We start from the raw sequence: 22,235 nt of genomic DNA on the forward strand, positions 1-22,235 counted from the left end.
CACTGAATAACAGCTTTCCACATTAGAAGCTTTTCCACCGCTTGATTGTTTGACACGCAGGTGAGTTAATGGTAATCATTGTCGAAAGACGTTTCTGCTTCTTCTTGCTGCTCCACGAGTGCCCCAACACACACACACACACACACACACACACACACACACACACACACACACACACACACACACACACACACACACATCAATCAAATCAAATCAATTTTATTTATATAGCCCAAAATCACAATCACATTGCCTCAGTGGGCTTTACAATCTGTACAGTGAACAACATCCTCTGTCCTTAGACCCTCGATTCTAGTGAGGAAAACTTCACATGTTGATGAAAAAAAAAAAACTTTAAACAGGGTAAAAAAAACAATAGAAGAAACCTCAGGAAGAGCCACAGAGGAGGGATCCCTCTTCCAGGACGGACAGACATGCAATAGATGTTGCGTGTACAGAAAAGAGCAACAAATCACAGTTTACAAGTTACATTAACAGAAAGTTTGAAATAAGTTATTTAAAGTACACATACATCATACATACAAACACATTTAAAAGTCTGTACCTGATTACTCACAAAAGCCTGTGTGATGTTTGATGTAGGTTTTTGTGTGTTCCTCCAGTGGGCTCCACATGCTGCAGCTATGCAGGTCGTCACACCACCTGCAGAGAGTACTGCCAGGCCATCTTCAGGACGGACTCAACCCCCACCGTGTCTCAGATCAATGCAGTCAAAGAGTACTGTCAGAGTCACAGCGCTCAGCTGCTCAGCTGCGTCAGCAACTTCACCAAGTCCTACCCCATACGGAGCCCTATAGACAGTAAGGCCATTTACAGTTTATACTGCCCACATACAGGAGCACTGGATTCATTCGTGTAAAACAGATATATTCTTATTTTGCCTGTAGCTGGCTGTAGGGGGTTAGGGTTTACCATCTCTGAAGAACATATTTGCTCCTGTGATATACAGTATATTCATGCACAGGTTTTGTTGTTATTTGTCCAGATTTTGAGATATCTTCCTCTGACCAACTCAGTTTCACCTCCGACCTACCACTGCTATTCTGAATACAGTCTTTTGCCTGTGGTGTAGATTTTCTCCATTGTTCATCTTTCATTGTTCATCTTTGCTTTCTGATGTCATGTTCTTTCAGTCCACCCTTACTCATGTGATCCAACTTTCATGATTGATACACTTCACTTGGGAAGGACAGCAGATGGGAGCCTCCTACTGAAAAATGCTGCTCCCTCAGCTTTCAGGATTGGTTTTAGAATTACTTGAAAACTTGTTAACCTCCTTAGCTGACACACCACCAACTTGTTGGATGCTATTTTCCACATAGAAACAGGTGTGGGCTACATGGATAACATCTTCTATTGCAGAATATGTAATTCTTTATGGTGGGAGTGATGTGTTATATCACACAGTACATTTTCCATCACTTATCAGTCCATGTGTCCTCTCCAGGTCTGTACTGCTGTGACCGGGCAGAAGCTACCCACTGCCAGGTGGCTTGCCGGCGAATCCTTCGCACCATGAGCACAGAGCATGAGATCATGGAGGGTTTGATCGACGAGTGTGGCTCCCAGCCTCTCCCTCAGGAACCCATGTGGCAGTGCTTTCTGGGCAGCGCCCACCCTCCTTCCCCACCCGAAGAGGAGACCCCCCATCCTGCGAAGATGGACTGTGCCAAGCTGCACTGCTGCTCCAAGGCTAACACCTCACTTTGCAGGTATAGCTCAGTGAAAGCCAGTACATTTATGCATATATTCTGAGGCTTAGCACAGGTTGAGGTGAAATATGTTTGTACTCTGCTCTGACAGGGACATGTGTCAGGAGATTAGCACCAACTGGGGAGGCCAGACATGGCAGGACTTTGACCAGCTGTGTGAGTACAACCTAGTGGAGACAGAGCTCATCAACTGCCTGGCGGATGTCAGAGAGCCCTGCCAGCTGGGCTGCAAGGACCTTGCCTACTGCACCAACTTCAACAACAGGTGAGACCTAGAGACTCAGCAGGGTTGAATTCATATAGGCCAGCTTCCCTTCGCAGCTCTTCTCTTTATCTGTGCCCAGTATTTTACCCACTAATGATATTTTGAAACTATTTAGGTATAGTACATATCTAACTGTCTCACAATTAAATCACATTTGTATGTTAACATAAAGACAAACAGTGATCACAGCTTTCTCCAAAACAACACAAAGGATTCAGAAACGTTCTGCATTTCAAAGCTACTATTTGTCAGTCTGACCCCCACCAGTATAACTTGTTTTACGTTCCCATCAGCAAACACAATTCGTCCTCAGACAAAATGTTTTTTTTGACCAGATGCTTTCAGAAACAAGTGATTAACCAGAGCATATTTATCTCATATTGTGATAGATGACACGCGTGTTTTGATGAGTTATCGGGAGAATTTTCAACATTAAAAAGACATTCAAACAGCTCAAGTGTTTCATCTTCAACTGACATTTTCACATGTTTAGTTCAGCTAACAGTCCAACTACTTCAGTTGATATGTCAGTTAGAGGTGTGGTGATATGCTGGTATTGACAAATGTTGTATCTTAATAATACACATTCTGTATGATAATATCTTGCGATTCTTTGCCACAGTGGGCAACATTAATGTGCCTTAATGCTGGTTGCCACCAGCAAAATGGAAAAAGAAGAAGATGCAGTAACGAGCTAGCTACTGTAAATACTATCACAGTGAGTTACTACTAGTGCTGCACAAAATCATGTCAGATACTCTACCCATGACTTCTTTTTGCCACAATAATGGCACATCAAAGATATGATATAGTGACAGACCTAATCTCAACTGCTGTCTCTGCTCACACACTGGCTCACACTTCCAATATTTACAGGGCTCTTATTTGGACTGCCCCTAGCTCTAAAAATTTTGAATTGATGAATACTTATTGTAACATGCACATCAGATGAGAAATAGGAGTCTTTGGCAATTAGGCCCCATTGTGATGTCCATTAACCTTTAAGAGGGAGGGTGAAGCCTTGAGTAGTATAGGAAACCCCCCTGATGGAGCCTAGACACTGGTGGAGATGGGTGGAGAGAATGGCTGAAGATCTGGATGTGATGAGGTGGACTGGAGGTGAATGGTGTGGAGGAGGGTCGCAATGATTTTTCACTGAATCAATACTGACAACAGCAGTTAGGAGACCAGATTTAAAATTGTACGGTAACACCATGACTGGTTGGTGGTTTTAATCTAGAAAAAAATCTGGTTGGTGTAACTGGAAGAGTAAGTGCCACTGGTCAACTGATTTCTTAGTTTATTAGGGCGAGAGAGAGTAAGATAGAGAGAGTTGTGAATGAATAAATGTCAAGATAATGTTCCTGACTGAACCCACACTGAGCTTCATTTCTTTCAGTGATTACCTGTAAATTGACAACTCAAGGCATACAGGAACCAACATTACTGAGTTCACTTCCACTGCTTTCAGCTGCTTTTATTTCTAACACTGACACTTAACATAAATGAAAAAAAAATCAGTTCTTCAACAAAAAACTGCAACTCTTCTACAGTATTTTGTAAAGAATTAACATTTTAATGTTTTACAGTCTTCACAGCTGCTGTAATCAAAAGCCTGCACACTTGGTTGATATTCAGAAAATGAAGCCTCTACTCTCATTAAATTATTTTGGATTTTCACACTCATTCCTTCATCCTTTCACTTTGCTTCTGAACATCTGTGTGAAAGTGCGTCATTTAAAGCCTGAAGGAGAGAGAAAACAAGAAACAGATTGATACTGAACCCAGTGTGACCCTGGCGTTATCAGAACCACAGCATGTTTTACACACTGTCTACAGATGGGGCCAAAGGCCAAATGGAAGAGCTTCAAAGGCTGCGCTGGGAAGTCGCACTAACACGCATACATCAAAACAAACTCAAATGTGCTTCACACATACACACAGCAGTCTGCAGGTCACCTGGTGAGAGAGGCAAACACAGAGTCTCTCAGCCACTTGAAACTGAGCGTTGTGAGAAGCCTGGGTCATGACCATGTTTTGACCCTCAGGTGAGATGTGAGTTTGTCTTATAACAAGGGACTCAAATAGATCAGAGGATCAAATATTAACAAGGAGGTCAGTTATTGTTTACTGTAGAAATATTTGGTGTGTGGTTATTATAACTGCAGCTATAAATTCTTGTGAATCACCATTGGAGTTTCTGAACAAAGTAAGAAAAACGTTATGATCTGCTCGTTGTGTGTGTCCCGGAGCATTTATTGTCTGTGAAGAACTTGGTAACACTTAAAAGTGACCCACAGGTATCGGGCAGCAAACAGGCTTTTTTATAAATAAATAAGGCTTTATTTGGAGCTTGAAACATTGCAGGGCAGAGGAGAATTTTAAACCTGTCTGTGGAAAGGGGTTAATAGCTATCTACACTTATTTAAAAACAGATATTTGAAAGCAAGTCACAATACTTGTCAGGTCGGGGTTTTAAGGGAAGACTATGGATAAGGGGAAGGTGGACCCAAATGCAGTCAAGCACGGGAGGCAAGGATATTGGGAAACAAAAGCGAGCTTTATTTTACCAAAGCTGATATCAAAAAACCAAAAGCAGACAAAACAGGGGCAAGAGGCAAAGTAGCAACACAACAGCAAGACAAAGTAGCAAAATAAAACAGTTCCACAAAGTGCAAAGAAAAAGGCAAAGTACAAATCAAACATGGAAAACTCAAAACCAAAACATACCAAGACGGGACTCGAAGAACATGGACGAGAGCACGGACGTAAACAGGGGCTGACAAGAACAATGACCAGACAGGGAGTGAAGGGAAACACACAGACTAAGTACACAAACACTGATGACAAGACGAGGAACAGGTGAGGTGGACCAACAGGTGAGATAATGAAGGGGAGGAGCACATGAGAACATGAAGGGACCAGGGCAATGGACAGAGGGAGCCAGAGGGAACATAGGAAAAACACAGGAGAACTTAAAGGACACATGAGGGCATGGGAAAAACAAGACACAAGACAAGATACAGAGACATGGAAATCAAATACAAGAAAACACAAGACAAAACCAGACAAGAACACGACAGACAGATCTACAGTCATGACAGTACCCCCCCCCCTCAAGGGACAGCTCCAAGATGTCCCTCAAAACATGAGTCCAAGTGAGGCTGGGAGGGTGGAGGGGGGTCAGGAGGAGGGCCAAGGTCCAAACAAACAGGAGGGTGGAGGCGAGGACTGGAGCCCACTGGAGGCCGGGGGCGTGGACTGGGACCCTCTAGAGGCCGGGGACGTGGACTGGGACCCCCTAGAGGCCGGGGACGTGGACTGGGACCCCCTAGAGGCCGGGGACGTGGCCTGGGACGTGGACTGGGACCCCCTAGAGGCCGGGGACGTGGCCTGGGACGTGGACTGGGACCCCCTAGAGGCCGGCGACGAAGGCGTAGGCGTTCTGGAGGCCGGCGACGAAGTCGAAGGCGAAGGCGCTCTGGAGGCCGGCGACGAAGTCGAAGGCGAAGGCGTAGGCGCTCTGGAGGCCGGCGACGAAGGCGAAGGCGCTCTGGAAGCCGGCGACGAAGACGAAGGCGTTCTGGAGGCCGGCGGCGAAGGCGAAGGTGTGGGCTGGCACCCACTGGAGGCCGGCGGCGAAGACGTGGGCTGGGACCCACTGGAGGCCGGCGGCGAAGACGTGGGCTGGGACCCACTGGAGGCCGGCGGCGAAGACGTGGGCTGGGACCCACTGGAGGCCGGCGGCGGAGGCGAAGGCTGAAGCCCTCTTGAGGCCGGATCGCTGACTGGGAAACCCTCCTGGGCCTTGGCCGGACCACCAACAGAGGTTCGCAGGGAGCTGGTGGCCTGTGAGCCAATAAAGGGTCGCTGGCGGCAGACGACCTCGGACTGGCCTCCGACCAAGGAGCTGGCACTGGACTTGGCGTGGGACTCGGCCGGGCCTCCGACCGAGGTGCAGGAACGGGCCTCGGCCGGGCCTCCGACCGAGGTGCAGGAACGGGCCTCGGCCGGGCCTCCGACCGAGGTGCAGGAACGGGCCTCGGCCGGGCCTCCGACCGAGGTGCAGGAACGGGCCTCGGCCGGGCCTCCGACCGAGGTGCAGGAACGGGCCTCGGCCGGGCCTCCGACCGAGGTGCAGGCGCTGGACTTGGCGTGGGACTCGGCCGGGCCTCCGACCGAGGTGCAGGAACGGGCCTCGGCCGGGCCTCCGACCGAGGTGCAGGAACGGGCCTCGGCCGGGCCTCCGACCGAGGTGCAGGCGCTGGACTTGGCGTGGGACTCGGCCGGGCCTCCGACCGAGGTGCAGGAACGGGCCTCGGCCGGTCCTCCGACCGAGGTGCAGGAACGGGCCTCGGCCGGTCCTCCGACCGAGGTGCAGGAACGGGCCTCGGCCGGTCCTCCGACCGAGGTGCAGGAACGGGCCTCGGCCGGTCCTCCGACCGAGGCGCTGGGACGGGACTTGGCATGGGCCTCGGCCGGTCCTCCGACCGAGGAGCAGGGACGGGACTTGGCATGGGCCTCGGCCGGTCCTCCGACCGAGGAGCAGGGACAGGGCTTGGCATGGGCCTCGGCCGGTCCTCCGACCGAGGAGCAGGGACAGGGCTTGACATGGGCCTCGGCCGGTCCTCCGACCGAGGAGCAGGGACAGGACTTGACATGGGCCTCGGCCGGTCCTCCGACCGAGGAGCAGGGACAGGACTTGACATGGGCCTCGGCCGGTCCTCCGACCGAGGTGCTGGGACAGGACTTGACATGGGCCTCGGACGGTCCTCCGACCGAGGAGCAGGGACGGGCCTCGGCCGGTCCTCCGACCGAGGAGCAGGGACGGGACTTGGCATGGGCCTCGGCCGGTCCTCCGACCGAGGTGCTGGGACAGGACTTGACATGGGCCTCGGACGGTCCTCCGACCGAGGAGCAGGGACGGGCCTCGGCCGGTCCTCCGACCGAGGAGCAGGGACGGGACTTGGCATGGGCCTCGGCCGGTCCTCCGACCGAGGAGCAGGGACAGGACTTGACATGGGCCTCGGCCGGTCCTCCGACCGAGGAGCAGGGACGGGCCTCGGCCGGTCCTCCGACCGAGGTGCTGGGACAGGACTTGACATGGGCCTCGGACGGTCCTCCGACCGAGGAGCAGGGACGGGCCTCGGCCGGTCCTCCGACCGAGGAGCAGGGACGGGACTTGGCATGGGCCTCGGCCGGTCCTCCGACCGAGGAGCAGGGACAGGACTTGGCATGGGCCTCGGCCGGTCCTCCAACCGAGGTGCAGGGATGGGCCTCGGCCGGGCCTCCGACCGAGGTGCAGGGACGGGCCTCGGCCGGGCCTCCGACTGAGGAGCAGGGACGGGCGCCATCAGGTCCGCTGACTGAAGGCCACAGGCAGGAACAGGCGCCATCAGGTCCGCCGACTGAAGGCCACAGGCAGGAACAGGCGCCATCAGGTCCGCCGACTGAAGGCCACAGGCAGGAACAGGCGCCATCAGGTCTGCCGACTGGAGGCCACTGGCAGGTGTCGACCGGGCCGCCGACTGAAGGCCACTGGCAGGTGTCGACCGGGCCGCCGACTGAAGGCCACTGGCAGGTGTCGACCGGGCCGCCGACTGAAGGCCACTGGCAGGTGTCGGCGAAGGACAGCAAAGGAGGGCGCCAGACCTCAAGGAGCCCGGACGCCACCGAGAGCGGCGCTTCCTAGGCGGGGAAACCTTGAAGGCCAGGCGGGTTCCCCAGAAAGGAGACGCCTCAGGACTTGCAGGCCCTGGGGTCGAGACTGAGGCCTGGGCTGGTAGCCTAGCTGTGGCTACGGCATGGGCTGGGGCTGGAGCTGAGGCATGGGTTTGGGCTGTGGCCTGAAAAAAAAGGTTGCTTGCAGCAATCTGCCGAGCCCTGCTGGTGGGGTTGGTTACAAAGTCCTGGTACCAGCGGATTATCTCCAGGCCATTTACTGCTGGGTCCATTTGAGGTCTGGTCATTCTGTCAGGTCGGGGTTTTAAGGGAAGACTATGGATAAGGGGAAGGTGGACCCAAATGCAGTCAAGCACGGGAGGCAAGGATATTGGGAAACAAAAGCGAGCTTTATTTTACCAAAGCTGATATCAAAAAACCAAAAGCAGACAAAACAGGGGCAAGAGGCAAAGTAGCAACACAACAGCAAGACAAAGTAGCAAAATAAAACAGTTCCACAAAGTGCAAAGAAAAAGGCAAAGTACAAATCAAACATGGAAAACTCAAAACCAAAACATACCAAGACGGGACTCGAAGAACATGGACGAGAGCACGGACGTAAACAGGGGCTGACAAGAACAATGACCAGACAGGGAGTGAAGGGAAACACACAGACTAAGTACACAAACACTGATGACAAGACGAGGAACAGGTGAGGTGGACCAACAGGTGAGATAACGAAGGGGAGGAGCACATGAGAACATGAAGGGACCAGGGCAATGGACAGAGGGAGCCAGAGGGAACATAGGAAAAACACAGGAGAACTTAAAGGACACATGAGGGCATGGGAAAAACAAGACACAAGACAAGATACAGAGACATGGAAATCAAATACAAGAAAACACAAGACAAAACCAGACAAGAACACGACAGACAGATCTACAGTCATGACAATACTAAAGAGAAGTGAAAATTGAATTGAAAACTGTTGTCTAGAGAAATCTGTATTGAGGGTGATGAAAGAATCGACTGAAATGGCTTTTAGACCTAAAACACCTTTAAAAAGAATGTTTTTTCATTATACATAGAACCTCAGGCTACATCAGATCACACATAAACTTGATGCCAGTCAGGTTTTTTATTTTCATTTTCAAGCCATTTGGGCTGTGTTGAATGAATATAGCTCAAATTTTCATTGAATTGTCATTCAAAAATGTCCCATTGAAAATGCCACATTTATCTTAACATAAACTAATACATTCCTTTATGTTAAGATTTCATTTTGAACAACTAGCCTTCATTTTTTTATTTTCATATTTGTCTACCAGATGTCTACTTTTTCCTTTCAAAGCATGCAGCAAAATTCCATTTCTGCAATTTCTGCCGTGTTACTGAAAAGAGTAGTGTGTGTCGCTATTGATGTTGGATAATGGTGTGTGTGTGTGTGTGTGTGTGTGTGTGTGTATGTGTGTGTGTGTGTGTGTGTGAGTGTGTCCAACTTCATAAGTCTTTTCTCTTTGAAGGCCACACTCTGCATTATAAACTGCAAAAGAAAATTGGACTTTGGTTCTGGCTCCGGTTGTTCATGCAGGTGCACTGCACCCGTGGTTCGAAATATGAGCAGTGGTGCAGGAGCAGTCATTTTGGAGATGTTGATGACATGACAGCACATAGGAGGCTCAGAGGTAGAAACAGACCAGCTGGAGTCAAGCTCCAACTCATCTGAAGATTCATCTGAAGATGAGAGCGGAGGGGAGATGGATGAAGCAGTGGCAGGATGAACTTCAAAAAATGTAAAAATCTTTTGGTCTCCCACAAACACTGCGATGCTCTGCTACGTCCCAGCAGCCAGGGGTTTGATCCTGGGACCTACTTACTATGCCGCCGCCCGAATCAGTGACCTGACATCCAGCTTTGAACAGCTGCTGACGGAGGAAATCCTGCAGCATATTGTGGCCATGACTAACCTGCATGGGAGATGCTCAAACCCAGACTGGCGAGATGTGAACAGGGAGGAACTGCAGGCTTACTTCGGGCTGCTCATTTTGGCCAACATTTACAGGTCTAAATATGAATCAACCCTCAGCCTCTGGAGTGAAAAGTCAGGACAGAGCAATTTCCAGGGTACGATGTCCCACAAGAGGTTTCACCACATCAGCCACTGCGTTTCGACGACAACTAACCTTGATCCCGACGCCGTGATGATAAGCTGGCTTCCTTCTGCAAAGTTTCGGATGTGTGGACATGAGCTGGACTCTCGCAACCAGATACATACACCATCTAAGAAAAAATAATGATGCATTTTGTGATTTTGTTCAATTAAAAACTGCAAAAAAAAGCAACGAAAATAACAATGCATCAAGATTAATGTTGCGGCCAATCACTGACCCATCTTAGGAGCCCATCTCAGGGAGCACACTCTTTGAACCATCCTTTGTATCAATAGAAAACAGTGGATCCATGTAAACATAAAGGCCTCTGAAGGTTTAAAAATCCCCAAAATGTAATTAATATTTGATATGTATATTTCAGGCTGAAGTAGTTTTAAAAAATTGACTTGTTTAAAGTGGAAAAAAATATTGATATGTAGTATTTTAACAGCGGTTTTTGGGAGGGGGACATTTTTTGTCATTAGGGACAAATATGTTTATTGATTTTAGTTTATTTAAGGACCTCTTAGAAATGGACTCAGTTCTGTACTTTCATAGTTAACACTTGTGGCTGATATGATAACTAAAATTATGACTAAATTATTATGATTATGTTAAAATCCACACCAATGAACAATAACTCTCAGTAAACAGTGGCACCAAGCATGCGCTGTGCACTCCACTTGTGTTGGCAGCTTAGGGAAATGGATGTTGGTGACCTCCTGTCATTCCTGTAACACTTACTGCCAGGAGGTGTCCTCATTTGAAGGCAAATTTTACGATGCATTTAATAATCTTATAATTAACCAAGATTCACTTATTAGAGTAACGTTCGACATCATTAAGCTGACATAAGAGAGGTACACTTCAGTTAGAACCTAATACTGTAAGCACAGTATTTTGTACTAAAATGTCAAGCTAGCTAAAATCAAGCTAATTCATGGCCTTGTAAATTCAGATGAAATCTGATTGGCTGTTTTCGTGGTTCATCAAATCCCTCTGAAAAGTTACCCCAGAGATATCATTCACCACTGCTGCTGTGTTATAATTACAGTGGTGTGACTTCCATCCACTTGAATTGATTAAAATGATATGTTTATAGTTATTATTATAGTTATCGTTCTTGATGTGGACAACTAAATAAATACCAGTAAAGCAAGGCTATGGGTCCACACCCATGCCAGTGACTCTGTGAGGGTCTTCTTAGGCACAGCAGTGCAATGAGAAAAAATGCTAATGCTAGTATGGATGATCTGAAATTTTAATTGATGACATTGCTGGATGAAAAGTCTGGGGATAAACAAATTCATTAGACTTCTTTCTCTGGGGACCATGTTTGTCCAACCACAGATCTACTACACTTGTGACAGCAGTTGGTATTCTGAGCAAAAACTGTATAACCTTAACCTTTATTGTTTTACAACCCCAGAGAAGATGATGCATTCAGGTTCCAGGCAATCGCTCAGCCTCCTCTCAAGGTGAGCAGCGTAATGAGAGTATCACAGGCAGCAGCTCTCCCTCTCAAGTATTTGAATGTTGTTCAAATGACAAGTGTTCACCCTGAGCTGTCTGTTATTACTCACAAAGAAAATAATTTGACAAAGTGTGGTTCTAAATCAGGGTGGTATGGAGTCCATGCTATGAAATTGTGGGATTTGATGTTCAAGCAAACAAAGTGTGTGTAAGGCTCTTTGAGTTTCCTTTGATGAGCTCCTGGAGAGCCTTGTGTGGTTTCCTCCTCCCCTGAGGGGTTCAAACGCTGGGCTGTGTAGCCTGGAGCAGCATGGAAGACAAACACTGCTCTGGAGGTGGTGGAGCATGGGGATAACAACTGTGTGTGAGCGTCTGTCTTTTTCTGTCTGTGTGGGTGAAAAGCAAACAAAAGTTCCTCAACCTTAAATTAGAAACAAGTGTCTAAACCTATCATCCTAACTACGATTAAGACCACTGTGCCCAGACCTGGATGTTTCTGGATGTAATGCATTTACACAGGAAGTAATTAACTAGATCACAAACGCATTAATTCTTTGTTCATTTCATTTACTAATTGATTCTTTACTTCCCTTATGGTTAGTGTATCTGCCCCCTAGAGGTTGTGATGATGCATTGCAGTACAAGTGAAAAGTGACCATCTAACGATGAATGCAGGGCAGATATGACAGTCGCTGTATATCCCAATTCAGGAACTGGTTCCTTTACAAGTTCCCTCAAAATCAAGTCCTTCTTAGTTGACCAAATACAAGCATCACAGAGACTGAAGTAATGTTGCATTTGGGCAGTATTGTCAATATGCAACAGGCCCTAAAACAGGCATAAAATAGTTTTTTCATTCTTATGCTTTAAATTGACATGAAATTGGCCACCCTTAAGTGCTGAAGCTCTATGCTCTCTGATGCAGCACTTCTCCAATCAGAAGTTGCAGATCTTTAAATATAATGTGTATGTGCTGCTGCCTTCAGACAGCAGCAAAGATTTGTTACGCTGATTTAAGTTAATCTGTTATCTGGATAATGTTTCATTAAAGTGTTTATGTTTGAAGTATTATTGTGTACTTGCTGATCACTGGCTCCAATCTACCATTTATTTTGCTCTCGTTAAGTGTGTAACCTGCAGTAGATTCAGACATGGTTCTCGTATGACACAGTTTCCACCAAAATGACAAGCATTTGTTTTTTGTGCTGCCTCGCACAGACGGGCAAATATCAAACTGTCAGAGCGCCTGGCATGAAACCATGAAAATGTGTCTGCTGTGAGCTTGAAAGGTCTTGATGAAATGAAGGGGCATGACAGCGTACACTTTCAGATAGTCTCTCTTGAAAAGGCATTCATAGTGTTGCAGACAACTGTACTTACAGAAAGTGACAGAGGTAGTTGGGTGGAGAGGAACAAAGAGTCACTTTCACACCTGGCCAATCTCTGCTTCAAGTGAGCATCTTCTCAGTAAGATGTGCTGCTGCTGCTGCTGCTGCTGGTGGTGGGAGGTTCATTGTTCAACAATCCAAAATTCACCTAATTTGGGGTGCACTGACTCCATTTTGATAAACTGGTAAATGTTTCCATTATGATATTTGACATTTAGCTCCATAATGTGATGGATAGCTGGCACATGTTGCACCAGGTTAATTCATATACTTTTATTTGCCAGTAACAACATGTAACATGGTTAAGGACATGAGGACGATTATCACAGTGTGCTCCAGGTGAAAAACCACTGTTGGAACAAATGAGGTCAGATTTTGGCATCCTGTCCTATAAATACATCGCTGTAAGGTGTGGCTGTCATTGTTGTCTGACATAGTGTCTCCCCTAGAAAAACACTTAGTTACACATTCTCACATTGTATACACTGGCCTTTAAACTAATCACAGGGGTTTTGCTTTCCACAGATTTAAATTAGTTTGTCACTTAGTCTGGTACAAAGCCTCTTTTCTCTTTTTTTCATTCTAAATATTTCGAGCATGATCCTCAATATGATAGGATTCATTGCAAATCATTCTTTTTTTATTGATGTCAAGTTATGTATGTATCTCAGTGTGTGGATACATGTGCACAGATAGGTGTAGGGATACAAGAAAGGACAGAAATGTTTATGTCAGTACATATCACCATATGTCTGCCATTTTTGTTTTGTGTTCTTGTGAGACATGAACATGTGCAGGTCACGGAAACAAACTGTCCTGAACAACGAAGGCTTTCTATCAGTCTGGATAGTAAAGCAGTGCAATGCAATAATAACATCACTTTCATGCCACTAAAAGCAGATGTGATACGTATTGATATTGGTTCTCAAGCTGATTGGATCAATTGGAAATTAGTCAAAACAAATTGTTGCCCGAAAGAAAAGAAGACCATATAGCAAAATGGATGAACAGTATTATCCTCATAGATTGGGTTTGTTCCTCTGAGCATGAACAAGGACAAACTGTATGTCTCCTTTGGAACTCTTGGAATCCTGATTGTATATGCTGCAGCAGCTCTGATTAGACTGAGGGGCTGCCGTTCTCCATGACTGAAGTCAGAAAGGTATTTAGCAAGTGTCTCCTTATAACAATCAGCTGATTGCTGGTTGACCATTTTGGGGTTGAATTAAATGAAGGATCCATGGTTTTATTCACACACACACACACACACACACACACACACACACACATAAAAAAACACACAAATACACACACACATACATACACAAACACACACATAAAAAAACACACAAATACACACACAAATACACACACACACATACACAGACACAGTTGTTCCAGTGTAAACAAACCATCTACTAATCAGGGGTAAATGGAATGATGAAGCCACACCCAGAACTTCTGCCTGGAACCCTCTCTTTAAACCACCAATTAGCTGACTCACTAGAGAGCAAACCCACCAATCAGACATCAAAGACGCTTCCTGGTGCAGTGGAAGGAGAAAACCATCCTCACATTTCCCAGAGGGACTTGAGCTCCCTCCATAAGACCTGCAGAGCAGACAGCAACAAGGCTACTTAATTCTGCAATCAGATATCGACCACATAATTATTGCTTTTTATGTCACATTGACTTCTTGTCTCTGTCCACAGGCCAACTGAGCTGTTCCGCAGCTGTAATGTCCAGTCAGACCAGGGCGCCATGAACGACATCAAGCTGTGGTCCAATGGCACGATCAAGATGCCCTTCATGCACATACCTGTGCTGGACATCAGGAAGTGTCTGCCGGACATGTGGAAGGCTGTGGCCTGCTCCCTGCAGATCAAACCCTGCCACAGCAAGTCCAGAGGGAGTGTCATATGCAAGTATGTACTACCATCCTACAAGTGACAAGATACTACACAGTAGTAACTGGTTAAAAGGTCCCACATGACCAGGAGGGAAAATGTGGAGTGAAACCAATACCAATATGCAATTGTTTTTTCAACAGATATGTTGGCTTGTCAAACACAACTTACTGACATTAGTTGTTTAATTAATCACATTCCAGAAGTGTCAGAGTCAAAGTGTCTGCTGTCACTTAACCAAATTCATTTGGTAACAATAAGGACTGTAAATATTCTGATGCTGGCTGTTATCAAGATTCACTTAGAAAACAAAACAACATGTAAAGAAAAATTCCTTTCGGACTAAATTTAGTTAAGTTGGGTGATGAAACATCACCTGCGCTGGTAATTTTGATCCTGTCTGGAGGGTGTATGTAAATGTTTTTTCTGACATCCACCCTGGTAATAAATCCAAATATTAAATAAATAAGACTCTTTTGGTCCTCCTGATTGATGTCTTCATATTTTAAAGTAGATCTCTCAGTTGTTTTCTGTGTCAAGAGCTGTTTGTGCTTCTATCTTTTACTTTTCTTAGCTAAAATGGTTTTGTTTTAGTTTTTCTGTGAAAATGGATGAGGTCAAAAATTATTTTGCTAATTTGGAAACATGCTAGTACCAGCACATAGGCCAATATGGGAAATAGTATGACAACAGACATAACTAGAGACCACCTTGCGATGGGTTCACACCAGCAACAACACAACATGTTCAGTTCTGACCCATGACTATTCAGAACTGATTAATACATAAAACATGAGACCACATCCATCTTCAAAGTCAGCCCTCGTTTGAGTTCAACTGCGTACCTGTAACATCTCTTGACTCCATCAGACAGTTGTGACGATATTTTGGTGACAAAAATATCCCCATAGGAAGACAGACATATAAACAGCAGGCACTATATCCCACTCAATAGGTGTCTCCAGAACCAAATTCAAAAATTCAAATTCACGTACACAGTGACTTAACCTGCCTTCCCCTCCTGGGCAGCTTTTGGTTTTATACTACTGAATGTGACAGATCGTAGCCTGTGATTTCCTAATGGTTAAAATATCATATGAAGCGAGGAGGTAAATCACAGAGGAGCACAGTGAATTTTTCACACCCCGTCCCTCTATAATGTTAATCCTGCTGCTGGAGACGTCATTATGTGCAAGTAGACTAGTAAGTAGACTCAACTACTTAGTAGTCCTGACTTGCACAGTATTCTAACTCAAACTTTCACCAAGCTTATTTTCAGCAACAATCCGGAATCTAATAGTAAATTCCTCCAGGCTTTTTTTTTTTCAGTTTTGTGTATTTAGGACTTACAAATCTGCTTTCTCCTGAAGGAAAATAAGAGAGGAAAATCATGCTTTGCTGATTTTGAAAAAACAAAAACAAAAACAAAACAGGTAATCCAAAAAGGCCACATGGTACCTACAGAGGCCATGATCCGTTTTTGCACTGATGCTCTCCCAAAAAGGCAAATTTTATGCATTTGGTTTGGTGCAATGAGTCTTAATTATTTGCTTTCTTCAGAACTGTCATTGTTGAACGTGTACTTTCAGCAAGCTATTTTTTTCCATAAAGGCATGAGGTGAATTCAGCTGTCCCTCATCAGTGATGAGTGTCTCAGGATCTGCTTTGTCATGTCTGTATATTGTGTGTGTGTGTGTGTGTGTGTGTGTGTGTACAGTACTCCACCCTGAGGTTACATGTCTTGTTCAGTCTTTGTTCAACCAGCTCAGTTTACACCCCTCTTCACCTTCAAGCAGAGTCACACAGACTTTTAAGTGTTTCTGTATCTCTTATCTGTTCTCAGGTCAGATTGTGTGGACATCCTGACCCAGTGTGGGGACAGGAAACGTTTCCATGAAGGACAAACTGCAGAGAGGATCTGTAGCCAGCTGTCGCCTATCGATGACCCTGAACGCTGCATTCCCCTTCACAGATACCTCTGTGAGTCACGACCAATAGCACATATTCCTCATGGGGATGTGGGATGTCTGTACAGCTTCAGTGTTGAGCAGCAGTCAGTCACTACGTTTACATGCACAGTTTAGTCAGATTACAGCCATAGTTCGACTATGCTACTCAATCAGACAACTGCAATTATCCGAGTATACATGCCGGTGAGAAAATCGGATTATTGGGCAGGAGCATGTCATACCCTGGTACGATAGGTGGCGCTGTACCCATTTCAACTAGTGGTAACAGAGACACCTCCAGCTGACCACTTTACCTCACCAGCAACAACAAACTGCATCGACATTCCAGAAAGATGGCGTACGAAGAGCGAGATGAAGCTACATCTAGACAACTAGATGCACAATGGCTCTCTTTCTTGCGGTGATTTCGGAGGAAAGACACCGCCGTCCGTCTACTTCCGGCTCACGGCCCCGGGAAAGAAATCTCGTGCCTGTGCAGAACGCAAAATCCGATCCGATCTGATGAAACGTATACATGCAGGAGTAATGCGACTATCAATCGAATAATCTGGGTGCTTTAATTCGCTTATGAGAAATCCGATCCGGTCCGATTTTAGTCATACTAAGGTGTATACATGCATCTTAAAGATCCGTTCATAGTCAGGCTAACGCAGTAATACGGTCTTCTTGAGTGCCATGTAAACACACTGACTGTCTCCTGGAGTGAGTTAGTTAAATATGGAAATGCCAATAACATACAGTACATTAACTGGAAAGAAACATTTCCATGCTTCTATCAGTCCAGATCTGCCTGTAAATCAATCTGTAGCCACCAGGGGGCAGGGGAACACAGACGCTCAGAAGCTGACAGACAACACTCACAGTATTTAATTCTAAAAACTATTATGGCTGTTATTTCAGCAAACAGTTGGCTAATTTTACATTCAGCAGACACAGAGCCTTTCAATAAATGTGCTCGTCTTTTGTTTGGTGCAGAGCAGGTGGTGTACAGTGGGGTTATTGTCTGAAAACAGCCACATGCTGATTCTGGAAATATGGTTGATGAGAGTGCATGGAACAAAACTATTCAATAACTGTGCCCAAAACCCAAACAATGAGAAAAAAGTCATTGTTTAGCTAATCAGTGCAGAGTCAGTTCCAAGTCTTAAATATTATGCTTGGAGTCTCGAACTGTGTTGTAGATTGGCTTCTTGGTAAAAAGAAAGACACCCAAATAATCTCTAATAAACAATACAAATGAGTTAATTAACAGTTTTTATCATTCAAATAATCAATTAGACGTAATACTCAAACAACAATGCAGATGTGTGTTTACAAGTGCATTGAGCTACACACACACACACAAACACACACACACACATACAGTGTTTGTAGTGGCCAAATTGTGTAATTACATCATCACGTGACACACTTTGAACACTTTTCCACATAAGCTTACTTTGTGAAAGAAAGGTCTGTAAAATGGTGAATACATTTTTTGAGCATTACAACCCCCATGAAATGGCTCGTTTCACTGTCATAACTGGAGCCGTTTGGTCCGATAAAATCTGGAAAGTCTAGAAGAGCCACACAAATACATTATTTTATCCCCATTCAAGTTAAGTATGTGCTAAAGTAGAAGCTAGCCGGTCAGTCGGCAGAAGTCTCTGGTGCGCACTCTCTGTGGGCCTCACAACACAGAACATCTGGGTAGTTTCCTACCTGGGCGGTGGAGCTTTTTTGGCTTCAAAGCGCCACTGCACAGCTTTTATAGGAATGAATGGAGCTTAGTCTCCAGCACTGTGTCCAGATTTAATATAAAGTCTTTGGGGAGTACACATGCATCACATTCTATCAGAAAGCTGCAATAATGATGCTGTATTGTTATTAGCATAGACTTTTCTATTACAGTTAATATGGTAATGATCTCTTGTCTCCTCTCAGCAGAATGAATACAAATTATGTCAAATCTGTCAAAGTTGTGCTGGATGACCCAATGTGTCCACATTACTAATGAGCATAACTTATGGATGTATTTTTAATTTGTTGTTATTTTTAATGTGTTAAAAAATCCTCGCCACACCCCAGCCTGTTCTATCGGCACAAGCGCGACACTAATTGTCAACCTGAATGGAAAACCACCTTATCTTCTAACAAATATTTTGCCATTTCTAAACAGAGTAACAGTATGCATAGTGCATTTAGAGAAATAATTATTTATTTTGAAACACATGCCATGTTTCATCTTGCTGTGCATTTCCATATCCGGCCCTCATATTGCCCTCCAGCCCCCAGTCCCCTGGGCCGCAGTGTCGTCGAGGAGGTCATCCATCCATGCAACCCCAACCCCTGCCCCAGCAACCACTTATGTCAGGTGAACAGGAAAGGCTGCCTTGATGAACTCAACTGTCAGCCATACCTCTGCGTGCCAGGTACGACCATCTACTACAAGAGTTCACAGATTCACTGTGTTTGCCCTGCAGTCTTAAAACTGCAATATGGTAGTCCATCTGTGTGTATGTTTGTGTGTTCAGGCTGTAAACTGGGCGAGGCCTCAGAGTTTCTGGTGCAGCAGGATGCTCGTATCCAGGTGCCAACTCGTACCGGTCCTGCTGGGTGCTACGAGGTGTGCAGCTGCGGTCCGAGTGGACGTCTGGAGAACTGCGTGGAGATGCCCTGTGTGGACACCAACAAGCCCTGCATTGTAGAAGGACAGAGGAAGAGTAAGGCCTCCACCATAACCACCTCTCTTAAAGACAGAGTTCTTAAAAAGTTTTAGATACAGCAGAATAAGTCTCAAGAGCTCAATTCATTGAGTGCACCTCCTGGTCCTGTGTGGGAATGGCACTGATGAAAAGGTTACACCATCACCAGTCTACCACACGTGCCTGGAGGACCCTCATGGAAGAGGCCATTAGATTCATCACTTCCTGTGGAGAGGAGAATTAAATCTGTGTGATTTATCTACAGCATTTCAATCGGAGCAGTGGAGCACAGTGCCGAATCAAACTGTCCCAAGCTGATTTGAGTTTCTATGACTAGTTTACGTGCAGAGTTGTACCAAAACACAGCCAAAGATGAACTGTCCCTGGGCCCCCCCAACCCAGTTGTGTGTTGCAAGAAGTGTGACTGTAGACCTTTTCAGAGATTCCACAATAGTGCCGAAATCGATAAATCTGTAAATCTAAAAATGTCTCAGCACACTTTTTATAATCATATGGATGCTGTTACACTGTATTGTGATTTAGATCCTGACCCATCCACTGCATCCTGGAAAGCAATACGTTTTTTTTTGCCTGAAATTACATCCCATAATCACCATGAGTAAACAGCCCACCCTGTCTGGCACGCAATCACGGAGAGGAATGCAGTTTTCCGGGGGGAAGTTCACTGAAGACTAAGGAGGGAGGGCTGACCACGTGGTGACTATTCCTCATTAAATGTGGTGATTTTATGTTTTATATAAGTAACCAGAGCCAGTAACTACAACAGCATACTAGTGGAAGGCGACAAACACATGTGAGTTAAAGATTTTTGCTCAAGATCACATCAAATTATCACCGCCTGTCATCTGTCCCACTCGCTGCCGGGGACAGGTGTTGTTTCCAGGGCAGGAGTGTGATGAAGAGTCGGTAGGACAGGATGACAGCCACTTCTCCTCTATACATTCTGCATCTTTTTCCTCATATAAGATACCAATGATATTAGCTGCTACAACATTACTTTTGTTTGGTCATATAATGTTGCTTTATTGGGTTGAAGTGTCAGACATTTGTCTTTTCTTTTGAACCTCTTGTACTTTGAGCAACCAGTAAAGGATCTGTTAAGTTGTCAGACTGTGAACTCTGGCAGAACGTCACAACTCTGGCTCGCATTGCTGGCTTACCCTTATACACAGACTCGCCTCTGTTGCGTCTGTTACTACATCTGCTGGTGTATCAGAGGCAGAACGAAACTGTCCCCCCATTCCACCTCTAACTTTTATACAGGCAGTGTGGTGAAATAACAGAGCAATATTCCCATCTTGAAAAGGCAGTGTGAACAGGGCTTGTAACTTCGTGTTTCAGCTTTTGTTTTTTTATTATTATTATTATTATTATTATTATTATTATTATCATTATTTCAGTTTTGACTCTGCTAGTTTGGCATGGTGGAAAGCCCAACATATGACACATATGAGCTAGCAGCCATTGCTGGGAAGAAGATAACAAATCAGAGTCGGCAGCAGATTCCAAACGTGACACTTTATATACGTATAAATTCATCCACAACTGACACATAATCCAAATCTGAATTCATTAGGGTTAGGGTTAGCACAAGGGTTAGTTATTTGCACATAATGAAATGTGACTGGTGCAACCCAAACTACTGTAAGGCAAATCAGACATTCACAGGCTTATCTGTCTGTGTAGTCTCAATTTCTCAACAGAGAATTTGGACTACCTGCTGCACAGGTAGAGGCCCTCTACAACCACAGACACAACCACACTCTAAAATCGTATTTTCCATAGCCTTGAGTTAATTTTCACAACTGGTTTATACAGTGAATCAATATGACAGCAAAATATAGCAAACATTTAAGCAAAACTATGATTGGCTGGTTAAGCCCTTACTGTATGCACATTATTATGGCATCACAAATAATTATGATATTGGAAGTCTTTGTGAGAAGAAAACTGAGTCTAATAAATCCAGGTGAAATTGGTGCAGTAAGAGTTGATTTGATTCTGTCCTCAGTTTGCGGGGGATCATCTTGCACGTTGACTGACTGAGTGTAATTTCTTACACTGCCAGTGGGGGGCAATAAAGGGAAATCTGTCGAACCCTTCTCACAGGGGCTTTAACATTTTATCATCAGTGCACATTCACTTAGTCATTCCATTGAACTAATGATTGTCCTCTCTGTTTACATGTGGCCATTTACTCTGAGCACCCCCTCCTCCCTGCCTTAAGCAGCTCACAGTTCCCTGGTTTAATGTTCCTTCTAACTTTGTGCTTTTATGTTTGTTTTCGCCTGCACTTCTAAGGAGGACTAAGCTGCTCTGCTCTTATTGAAGACAGATGTTTGGCTTGAATTGCACACACGCTGTTCTGTTTTGAGCAGAGCTGAACTCCATTTAAAAGTCCGGCAACTGAGTGTGCTGTTGGCTAACAGCGGGGAAGGACACATCACAAAATATGACTTACCTTTTCTGAGTCTGCAAGAGGCTCACTTCAGATCAGCAGGCTAATATTTTACCAAGGTGTTCAAATTTCAGTGAAATCATTGAAATGGTGAACCTGTTCTTAGCAGGTGTCAGAGAGATTTTCACAATAATAATAATAACACATTATATTTGTATAGTGTTTGTCGTGAGACTCAAAGACACTTGTGAACATAAAGCAATACTCAAATATTATAAAAGCCACACACTACAAGCACATTTAAAAAATACATCACACAATGCTTTACACTCTTTTGAAGCTCCGCAGTTGTGTGTGTGTGTGTGTGTTAAATACAGAGCGAAAGTCAAGGTATAGCTTTTTGTAAAACCACTGAAAGCAAGGCGACACAAGCTAGCCTGGCTCTTTTCTTCCCCCCTGATTTCAGTCTTCATGCTAAGATAAACTCTGGCACTTAAATACAGAAGCATTTAAACATCTGAAGATGCAGGCGGCTATGCAGATTTGTTAGTGAGGTGCTTACTGAAGAAGCACCTGATTGATTGC

The 22,235-nt window shown here is 45.2% G+C and overlaps 1 protein-coding gene across 1 annotated transcript in view; it reads left to right on the forward strand.

Moving 5' to 3' along the window:
- reck (reversion-inducing-cysteine-rich protein with kazal motifs) overlaps positions 1-22,235 on the forward strand; it is a 108,593-nt gene that overhangs the window by 61,992 nt on the left and 24,366 nt on the right. Inside the window, exons 8-14 of the mRNA XM_030399071.1 lie at positions 624-821; positions 1,469-1,733; positions 1,825-1,998; positions 14,383-14,595; positions 16,421-16,557; positions 18,815-18,958; positions 19,061-19,298. Of these exons, the coding sequence (XP_030254931.1) occupies positions 624-821; positions 1,469-1,733; positions 1,825-1,998; positions 14,383-14,595; positions 16,421-16,557; positions 18,815-18,958; positions 19,061-19,298 (1,369 nt within the window). The remainder of the gene's footprint in view (positions 1-623; positions 822-1,468; positions 1,734-1,824; positions 1,999-14,382; positions 14,596-16,420; positions 16,558-18,814; positions 18,959-19,060; positions 19,299-22,235) is intronic.

Source organism: Sparus aurata, chromosome 19, assembly GCF_900880675.1.
Source record: "Sparus aurata chromosome 19, fSpaAur1.1, whole genome shotgun sequence".
Taxonomy (NCBI): Eukaryota; Metazoa; Chordata; class Actinopteri; order Spariformes; family Sparidae; genus Sparus; species Sparus aurata.